The sequence below is a fragment of the Tupaia chinensis genome, unplaced genomic scaffold (assembly GCF_000334495.1).
Source record: "Tupaia chinensis unplaced genomic scaffold, TupChi_1.0 Scaffold148607_1, whole genome shotgun sequence".
Classification (NCBI taxonomy): domain Eukaryota; kingdom Metazoa; phylum Chordata; class Mammalia; order Scandentia; family Tupaiidae; genus Tupaia; species Tupaia belangeri.
In genome coordinates, this window is record NW_006208456.1 from 1,554,002 (window position 1) to 1,565,069 (window position 11,068).

At 40.4% G+C, this 11,068-nt stretch overlaps 1 protein-coding gene across 11 annotated transcripts in view; it reads right to left on the reverse strand.

Moving 5' to 3' along the window:
• NUMB (NUMB endocytic adaptor protein) overlaps window positions 1-11,068 on the reverse strand; it is a 163,650-nt gene that overhangs the window by 18,815 nt on the left and 133,767 nt on the right. For all 11 annotated transcript variants that reach the window (XM_027769114.1, XM_006170520.2, XM_006170522.2 and 8 more), the window contains one exon: window positions 1,660-1,734. In XM_027769114.1, the coding sequence (XP_027624915.1) occupies window positions 1,660-1,734 (75 nt within the window). The remainder of the gene's footprint in view (window positions 1-1,659; window positions 1,735-11,068) is intronic.

Genomic DNA, 11,068 nt, shown 5'->3' on the forward strand with positions numbered 1-11,068 from the left:
CTGGGTCCAGGACTCAAACTGTGGTCGACTACATGGGAGTCCAGTGAGATAGTCATTATGCTAACTGTTGGTCCCACAAAGTGAGTATTTCAACATGTGAACATTTATCCCTAGTCCAGTTGACTAAACTACAAAATATCTTTAACAGAAATTGGCACGTTTCTTTGTCCCATTACAAAATAGTGTTTTCTTAAGGAACAAAAAGAAATTTCTTTCAGATGTCACCCATCATTTAAAAAAATTTTTTATATTATGGAATAAGATCCATCATAATTTACATCAAATTTGTGGGGGAATTTTTTTTTAAAATATATAAGAACAGGGCCAGCTGGTAGCATGGTGGTTAAGGTGGCTGGATCCCACATGGCTGACTATGCTGTTTGAGTTCCAGACTTGGTGGCTTGAGAAACATGGTAGGTATGTCTATGGGCCCAAAATCTCAAAAGAAGAATAGAGGAGACAAGACGCAATATGGCCATTCCCCTGTAAGGGTGCTTTCTTTCCCTCTCTTTCTCAGCCAGCACATGCATCTTCTAGCAAATAATAATAATAATGATTAAAAAAATTATTTTAAATGCGGGACCAGCAGTTAGCGTAATGGCTATGTCGCTGGACTCCCACGTAGTCGACCGTGGTTCAGGTCCCGGACCTGGTGGCTTAAACTCACGCCGGGCGCGTGTGCGCACGCGTCCAAGATTCCGAGAGGAAAATGGAGGAGAAGGGATTGTGGTGTGGCCATCCCCTCTGGGGGGTGATTTCTTGCTTTCTGTCTTTCTGTCTCTCTCTGTCTGTCTGGTGAGCGCACGCGCCCTATAGCAAAAACCTCTCAAAAAAAAAAAAGAAAAATATATTTTAAATGCAGTGACAGGAACCAGCAGATTGCATAATGGTCGCGTCACTGGACTCCCACATAGTCAACCACCATTCAAATTCCAGACCCAGTAGCTTAAAACTCACACAGGGCATGTGTGCATGTGTGCCCAAGATCCCGCAAGGAGACTGGAGGAGAAGGGATTGCAGAGTGGCCATGCTCCCGGAAAGTGATTCTGTGCTTTCTGTTTCTTTCTCTGCAGCAAGCACACGTGCCCTAAAGCAAAAAAAAAAAAAAAAAAAAAAAAACACAAAAAAAACAAACAAAAAAACAAAACAAAACAAAACAAAAAACAAAAAACTCTCTCTAGGGAAAAAATAAAAAAGTGGGACTAGCAGGTGGTATGGTGGTTAAGATACTGGACTCTTACATGGCCAACTGTGGTTTGCATCCCAGACTGGTGGCTTACTTTCTTACTTTCCCTCTCTCTTTTTCTCTCTTTCTCTGCTGAGCACATGTGTCCTACAGCAAATTAAAATAATAATAAATAAAAATTTAAAAAATGTAATGACAGAATGAGAACTTACCACCTAACATTAAATGCTAATGCTTAGTACATTAAACATGCTATGCCATGTAGAACAAAATGTTGAGATGATTCTATTTTCATAAAGTAAATGAGTAGCTAAATTGGTTTCCTGAATGTTAAATAGTCTCTCAGAAGACTGTACTTTGGACAAAGTAAAAAGATAGAGTGACTACAACAGCTTAATGGCATAATATTTGATCATTAGAATTAAAAAAAAAAAAAAAAAAAACAGTCACTGTTAAGCTTATAAAAATCTTACCTTAGTTTTTTCATCCACAACTCTGAGTCCGTCTGCCGATACCCACAGGACTGCCTTAACTGCTTTCTTTCCAGTCTTTTAAGAGAACCAAAAGAGGATGGGGGAGAGAAACACACATATATTATATATATAAAATAAAAAACTCATCTTTCACAGAAAACACTGACTTCTGCCTTCCAAAAGTCACAATTACAGATGGAGTCCAAGTTCAGGAGGGGTGCCCAAAGCCAGACACTCAAACCAAACTGCAGAAACATTCAGGAAAAAACAAGCCAAAGCCATTATTTCATAAACACAATGCAAAACAATAAGAGAAAATTAAGTAAAGGAGAAGGGACAGATGGAATAAAAACCAAGATATCACATTCCATAAAGGGCAAAGAATTTATAACTATTCTTCACCCACTTAAAAAATCAATCAAGAAAACTAAGAGTCAGATAAATACTAAATACATAAGGAGTTACACCACAAGTAGCTTCTATAAGTATGTTTACAGTAAAAAGTAACAGGGAAGTCTAAATTGAGATGCTGGCCATTCTAATATCCTCTTTTCATGTTAAAAATGCAAGAAGTCTGGGACCAGCAGATGGCATAATGGTTACATTGCTGGACTCCCATATGGACGACCATGGTTCGTGTCCCAGACTCAGAGGCTTGAAAGTCACATCAGGTGTGTGTGTGTGCTTGCCCAAGATCCTGACAGGAGAATGGAGAAACAGAGGAGAAGGGACTGTGGCATAGCTATCCCCCCGGGGAGTGATTTTTTGCTTTCTGTCTCTCTGGCGAGCACTCACGCCCTATGGCAAAAATCTCTCTCTAAAAAAATGTAAGAAGTCTTCGCTATCCTACCGACAATCTTTAAAGCCCATTATTTCTTCTCTCAGGATTAACACAGAGCTGGTTTAGTTTTAATTTGACATTAAATGCATGAAGACATATTGGGGACATAGGAGGATTAAAAAACCATTGAAAAAATAACTTTCTTATAACATGAATTTTCTTTTCACTGGCTAAAAAAAATTCTTTTGGCATGGTTCTCATATGAGAATAAGCTGATGTATGAGTTCTCCTGTGATGGTATGTAATAATAATTTAACAGAATCCTTCCTTGTTAACTGCTCCAAGGATACAAGCAAAATAAAACAAAAGCACAGTGACAGCTGAGAAGAGGTATCAGATTATCATAAAAAGTATAGATCAAAAGAAATCTGATACTAAGGTTGGAGCAGCAAGCTCTAGAAGGGACAAGGGAGAATGACAGAACTGTCTCCCATTCTCCTCTGCACATGCCGAGGCCCAGGCCCAGGCCCAGGCATCTTTGACGTGAGATGCATGGCCTTGTTTAAATGAACTGCTCTGATCTACTCTGGCTTCATTATCTCTACTGTCATCACACATTTGATGAAATCCTATTAAGATGCCAGCCAAACTGAAGAGCTCACAGTCCACTGGACGATGACTCTAAATAAACAAAAATAAGTAATACAGTAGTAAGTGCTAGAGATGAAAACAAGGTACAAAGATGCCAGAAAGAAGGCACAGTCAAACTCCTTTGTGGAGTCAGGGAAGGTTATACAAAAGAGCAGACTGAACTGGGTCCGGAAATAATCCTTCTTGATGTCTTAGTTGGGGATAGGAAAGTGAGTTGGTGGACATGCCAGGCAGAAGAAAAGCAGTACAGGACACATAGACAAACAACATGGTGAATCTGGGGTCCTGTAAATATTTCAGTATGACTTGAAAGCAGGATGAGAGATAAAGAGTAGGAAAGGTCTAGGATAAGAAACTGGATCTTTTTCTTTTCTTCCTTTTTTTTTTTAGAGAGAGATTTTTGTTACAGGGCACATGTGCTTGCCAGAGAGACAGAAAACAAGAAATCACCCCCGCCCCCAGGGGGATGGGCATGCCACAATCCCTTCTCCTCCAGTCTCCTCTTAGGATCCTGGGCACACAAGCACACATGTTAAGTGTGTTAAGAACACACAGTTAAGAAGGAAGGATTCTGTTAAATTACTACTACATACCATCACAGGAGAACTCATACATCAACTTATTCTCATATGATTCTCATGTGAATTTTAAGCCACCAGGTCTGGGACTTGAACTGTGGTCAACTACATGGGAATCCAGCCATATAGCTATTATGCTACCTGCTGGTCCTGGAACTGGATCTTAATTCTGTGGGCAACAGGAAGCTACTGGGGAGAATTTAAGCACAAACAGACTTCCATTTTTAAAACACCATTTTGGCAGCAATGTAGAGGGCAGTAAACAGACTGGCAGGAAGCAGGAAGGCTACAAGATTCTATCTTGGCTGAAATAGGTATGGATATGAGCAGGTCTTTTTTATTTTAAAAAGGTTTTTGCCATAGGGTGCATGCCCTCATGGAGAGAAAGACAAAGAGAGAAAGTAAAATCACCCACCCCCCGGAAGGATGGCCAGGCCACAATCCCTTCATCTCTATTCTCTAAACCCTTGAGGGGTTTTGGGCATGCACACATGCATGCGTAGGTACCCAGCATGATTTTGAAGCCACCGGATCTGAGGCTTGAACTGTGGTTACATGTGGGAGTCCAGTGCCTTAACCACCACAGCACCTGGCCCCAAGATGATAAGGTTTTTAATGGCAAATTTAAGGAGGAGTTGAGGATTCCTCTCTGGTTCCTAGTCTGGGAAAATGGATGGAGATGGTACCAAGTACTAATATAGAGAATAGAAGAAATGCAAAAGCACGCTTGAGAGAAGACCAGGATTTCAGTGTTAGACAAGCAATGTTTGATATGTCTTTGCAATGTCTAGGGAAAGAAGTCCAACAGGCAACTAGATACACAGGTCAGAAACTCAGGAGAAAATTCTAAGATGGAATTTTAGATTTGAGTGACATTAATGATTAGAGTAATAAGAGGACTAAGCATACTACAGAATGCCAATAACTAAAGAATTGGGAGAAGATGAGTAATTTCTTGAAATGTCAGAAAAGGAAAAGCCTGAAAGACAAGAGAATGGAGAGAGATGAGTGTCACTGAAACTAAGGGAGGAGGGTTTCAACAAGGAATGAATGGTCCAAGTGCCTGGTGTTACAAGGTGATCAAGTAAAGAAAGATGAGAAGTGTCCACTGGATTTAGCAATGAAGACGTGGTAGAGTGATAGAGGTTTGATAAAGGTTTGATGGTTTTAAGTCAACTTGGCTGGATTACAGTTACCTAGCTGTTTGGCCAAACACTAATCTAAATGTTTCTGTGAAGGTATTTTGTAGATATGGTTAACATTTAGGATCAATCAACTATAAAGGTGATCAGCCATGATAACCTGGGTAGGTCTCGTCCAGTTGACAGTCTTCACAGGAAAATTTAAAGTTTCCTAGAGAAGAAATTCTACCTCGAGTCTATAACATGGAAATCTTACTAAATTTCTAGACTGCCCTGTAGGCTGCAGATTTGATAACCCCCACAACTGCATAAGCCAATTCTTAAAATAAATCTTTCTCATGTTTATATGACATATAAATATACATCTCCTATTGGTTCTGTTTTTCTGGAGGACCCTTACTGAAACATAAGTGGAAGTTAAAGTAGAAAGGTTTGAGAAGTAAATGAAAGGCAAGAAGAGTCTATACATATTACATATTCTCTTTAAAATGCTCTTCTATAGGGGCCAGCAGATGGCATAGTGGTTACATCACTGGACTCCCACATGGCCAACTGTAGTTCAAGTCTCAGACCCAGTGGCTTGAAAATCACACAGGGCACATGTGTGCGTGCCCAAGATCCCAGGAGGAGAATGGAGAAGGGGCTGCAGCATGGCCAGGCCCTTGGGGGGTGATTTTTCACTTTCACTCTGTCTCTATTTCTCTCTAGCAAATGAATGTGTTCTCATTTGAGAGGACAAAAAACCTCTGTTAAAAAAAAAAATCTCTTCTATTAAAAGTAGAGCCATAGGGCAATGAAGAATAGGCAGAGGAACAAGGGAAGCCTATAGGAACTTGATCAACTAGGACGTCATGCTAGAAACTGAATGGGCCTTGATTAAGACAAATATGAGTCTGAGTTCAGCTCTACTACTGATAAGCAAATCAAGTTATATCACCCTCTAAGCTCCCATTCTTCATCTGTAAAATATTTGTTGGATTGTTAAAAGGATTAGAGATTATAGTCAGTACTTGCAATTTAAACAGGGTAAATAAATCACTGTTAGCTATTTATCATCATTAATTATTAATAAACCTTTAAAAACCTCTCCTAATAGTAAAGCTTGTTGAAAAGAGTGATAGATACTTTCAATAACAACAACAGATCTGGGGCCAGCGGGTGGCATGGTGGTTAAGGGTGCTAGACTCCCACATGACTGACTGTGGTTTGAGTCCTGGACCTGGTAGCTTGCTTTCTCACTTTCCTTCTCTCTCTCTCTCTCTCTCTCTCTCTTTCATGCTAACCCTCTCTGATAATATTAAAATGAGCAAAGAAAGTTAAATAAAATAATTCTTTAAAAAAAACCCAACAGATCATGTTTATATGGTGAATGGAAAAAGCAAGTGAAAAGGAGACTGAAGGTCCAAAAAAGATATTACTTGCTTTACTCTCCTGGGAAGAGAAAGAAAGACAATAAAATAGTAAAGATTCAAAATAGCAGTAAAAGGGTAGTATAGCACAGTGACTAAGAATAAGACTGCTGTTCGGGTTCAAACTTGGGTTCTGCAATTTACTAGTGTAACCAAGGGCAAGTTATTTAACTTCTTTATGCTTCTCTAGTCCAACAGGGTAGAGAAATGGAGGAAAAAAGGTTGAAGTGTTGTGACTACACTGGGCTGTGCTCCCCCTCCTTCTCTCTCTCCATCTCCCTCTGATGTGTATGCATGTCCTCTGGCAAAGTACGAAAATAAATAAATAAAGATGCCTATCGCTGGAATTAAGCCCAGATTTCTTCTCACAAAGTCAACAGAAACAACACTTCTGTAGTATTTGTACCTTTAGAATCTTTCATTCTGTTAATGTAAACTAAGATTCCCAAGTGGAAGGTCCCCTCCTAAATGTAAATGCTACCCACAGGAAAAGGCACTAACAAAGTACAATAAAGAACCACCATCTACCAACCCATTTCTCTTTCTCCAGAGTTTTTGTTTTTCTTAGTAAAAAACACTTTTTAAAAACAAATTCAGAAAGGATAAAGATTATGTTGGTGATACTCTTGGTAGGCCGGCAGAATCTTAAAATGTTCTTTGATTTCATATATTGATTGCTATCCTGGGGGAAAATGGATCGAAGGAATGAGTCTATAAACTATTTCAGTTAGGGACTGGTAAACTTTTCTGTGAAGGGCCAGAAAGCAAATATTTCCGGCTTTGTGGGCCACACAATCTCTACTGCAACAACTCAATTCTGTTTTTTTTTTTTTTTGCCATAGGGTGTGTGCGCTCGCCAGAAAGAGAGACAGAGAGACAAAGAGAGAAATCATCCCCCCAGGGGGGATGGCCACGCCACAATCCCTTCTCCTCCATTCTCCTCTCGAGATCTTGGGTATGCACGCACACACGCCCAGCGTGAGTTTAAGTCACTGGGTCCAGGACTCGAATCGCGGTCGACTACATGGGAGTCCAGCAACATAGCCATTATGCTAACTGCTGGTCCCAAAACTACTCAATTCTCACTGCAGCCCAAAGGCTGCCACAGACCGTATGTAATACATGGATGTAGCTTTATTCTAGTAAAACTTCATGTTTAAAAACAAATAGTGGGCCATTGTTTGCCCACTACTGATAAGCCACTTTAACTCTAAAAAGAGGTCATTAATTAAATCTTTTCAGAAAGGCAATTCATTATATTGAAATATTAGACCTGTTTGGAATTGTGTTCCTGGTTTTTTTCTTAATTCCTTTTATTTTTTTGACAAGTATATACCACAGTTAATATTTTAAAGTTGATGCAGTCCAACTTTAAAATTCTATGATTCCCAAGAGAACCAAGGGGTCAAGAGCATGCAATCAATCAATACAGATAGAAGTGATATTCAGAGGCAAGACAGTTCAGCTGGGTGTGTGATAGATAAGGGCGAAAAGGTTAAGCAGGTGTTCTAACATAAGCTGAAGCGAAGAAATGCTTTCAAGTCACATGGAAGTGTAATTTGGCATAGCTACGAAATGTTAAGAAGCATAGCAGCAACCAGACCAATCTGGGCAGGAGAGGGGCAGAACAAGTCACTCTTTCTGAGCAACAGTGATTTGCAGTTCTAATGTGCAAAGTTCTTTAAACTACAAACCACAGAGGTCTTCAAAGGTACTCAATGTGTAAAGAACTGCTGGTCGTTCTTTTTGTTACACCTGCACAGAGACAACCCAGTTATTACAGACTAATCATGATATACTAATCAGGCAGCCCTGATACAGGGTGCCTTGTAATAAACCAATAGACTTCTTTTTCTTGCACAAGAAACTCAGCTTTATTATTTTTTTAATCTGTGGATAAAAGCCTAAAATCTATACATTTGATATTTGAATTTCTGAACAAAATGGCATATTGAACAAATTTTGTCTAATACTTCCAAGATGTAGTGAATATTGCATCAAGAATAAAGCAGTGAGGGACAGAAGCACAACTTCTTCAGGATTTGAGATGGCACTATCTCCAGTGGCTGAATCACGAGTACAGAATTTTTCATCTGGGACACTAAGGTACACTAAGTTTCCTGCACTTTCTTTTTTTTTTTGGAGAGGTTTTTGCTATAGGGCGCATGTGCTTGCCAGACACACACAGAGAGAGAGACAGAGAGATAGAAAGTGAGAAATCACCCCCAGGGGGGATGGTCACGCCGCAGTCCCTTCTCCATTCTCCTCTCGGGATCTTGGGCACGCATACACACGCGCCCAGTGTGAGTTTAAGCCACTGGGTCCAGGACTTGAACAGCAGTCGACTACGTGGGAGTCCAGCGACATAGCCATTACGCTAACTGCTAGTCCCCTGCACTTTCTTAAAAGACATGGGCACACTTAAAGGCTTTCAGGAAAAAAGTAAGGATCATAGTATGTCATGAACCACACAACAAGGGAAAGATTTTTGCAGACAATTTAGTTCTTCTAGTTTGCTCTTCTTTAATTAGGATGGGGAGACCTAGGGATTATTCTAATATTAAGTCCTTATTTCAAATATGTATAATATTTGTAAGGATCACCTGTGGTGTGGTGAAGGCAGTTGGATCCTGCATGGCTGAGTGGTTCAAGTCTCAGACCCAGCAACTTGTAGAACAAGTCAGGCACACATGCATGTGTGCCCACAATTCTCTAAGGTGGTAGAAATGGAGGAGGGGTTGCAGAGTGACCATTCCCCACAGGAGTGCTTTCTCATTCTTTTTCTCTCTCTCTCTCTGGTAAGCACGTGTGCCCTCTGATAAAATTAAGCAAAAATACTAGTTGAAATGGAAAATTCCACAAGCATCTCAAATTTAGCTTGTCCAAGCCAAATTCATAGTACTCCTTCTCACAATGAATGATCCCACATTCTGTGCTTGAATCTGGGGACCCATCTTTTTTTTTTTTTTTTTTTTTAAAAAGAGGTTTTTGCCTTAGGGCATGAATGCTCCACTGGAGAGAGAAACAGTGAGAGGGAAAGTGAGAAAGCAACCCCCAGGGGAAATGGCCACACTGTAATCCCTTCTTCTCCATTCTCCTCCCAGTATCTTGGGCACACACACATGCACTCTTCACAAGTTTCGAGCCATTGGGACTGGGACTCGGACCACGGTTAGCCTCATGGGAGTCCAGTGACATAGCCACTATGCCATCTGCTGGCAGGAGAACTCTTCTTCCTGTTTCCTTCTCCACACTCCTAGGTTGAATGAGTGAGTGAGTGTATGTAGCATGTTCTCTCTCATTCCAATGTCCCTGGTAGTGCTGTTCCTTCTGTCTGAGATCCCTTTCTCCTTTAGTTTAGTTTAACTGGAATGCGCAATTTAAAGGCTCAGCCTTAGGTGTCATCTCCTAAAAGCTTTCACTACAACCTCTCACGCTGATTGTTCTTTTCTGCTTTAGTAGAACCTTTGGTAACCATTTCTTTACCTGTTCAATTCTTCACACTACAGGGTGAATTAGAGAATACATTTACCATTTATCCATTCATTAAATATTTTGGAGCAGCTACTAAGGGCCACATATTACTCTAGGTACTGAAGATTTAGCAGTGAACAAAATAGGTGAAGATCCCTGTCCTCAGACAAGTTTACATTTTAGTGAAGAAGAGATAAACAAACAAAAAAGTAAAAGGTATGGTATGACAAATGGTGATAAGGCCTACCAGGAAAAGTAAACCTAGGAAGAGGAATAGGGACTGTATGTGTATGGAATAGGGCAGAGTTTGGATTTTAATTTACTTTATTATTTTTTAAAAGTTTATTTTTTTCCATGAGAGAGAGCAAGTATAAGAGAAAGCACACATGTGAGAGAAAGAGAGGCATTTTCCATGGGGTCTTGTCACATGGCAATCCCCTTCCTTCCACCCTCCAGGTAGTCAGGATCTCGGGTACATAGGCCTGGTGTTTCAGGCTGACTTGGGATCTGAACCCATGGTCAGTCACGTGGCTTCCAGCATTGCAGATCAGTAAGCTACCACCTGTGCCACCACAGCTAAACCATAGATTTGAAAACAGGGCTATTAGTATATGAGTATAGGGTTATTCCAAAAGCCCATTTGGAAACAGAAAGAGAGGAGGAGGTAAGCCATACATATATCTGGATGATGTATGTTCTAGACTATAGATTATAGCAACTACAAGGCCTTGAGGTGAATACATACCTGGTATACTTAAGAAATAGCAAGGAGGGGTGCCAGCAAGTGATGTAGTGGTTAAGGGCGCTGGACTATGCTTGCTTCAGCAGCACATATACTAAAAGGGCACTGGACTCCCATGTGACTGACTGCGGTTTGAGTCCTGGACCTGGTGGCCTGTTTCTCACTTTCCTTTTCTCTTACTCTTGCTCTCTCTTGCTCTTTTCCTTTCTGGTCTGTCTGTCTATATATATATGTATATGTGTGTGTATACACACACACACACACACACATAAATAAATAAATAAATAAATAAAGTAAAATAAATTTTTTTGGAGAGGTTTTTCCCTATAGGGCATGTGTGCTAACCAGAAAGAGAAAGACAGAGAGACAGAAAGTGAGAAATCATCCCCAAGGGGGCTGTGCCGCAATCCCTTCTTCTCCATTCTCCTCTTGGGATCTTGGGCATGCATACATGCGTGCCTGGCATGAGTCTAAGGCAATGGGTCTCGGACTTGAACCGTGGTTGACTACATGGGAGCCCAGCGACACAGCCATTACATCAATTGCTGGTCCCAAAGTAAAATAATTCTTTAAAAAAAAAAAAAAAAGAAAGAAATAGCAGGAGGTCAAAGTGACTAGAACAGAGGAAAAAA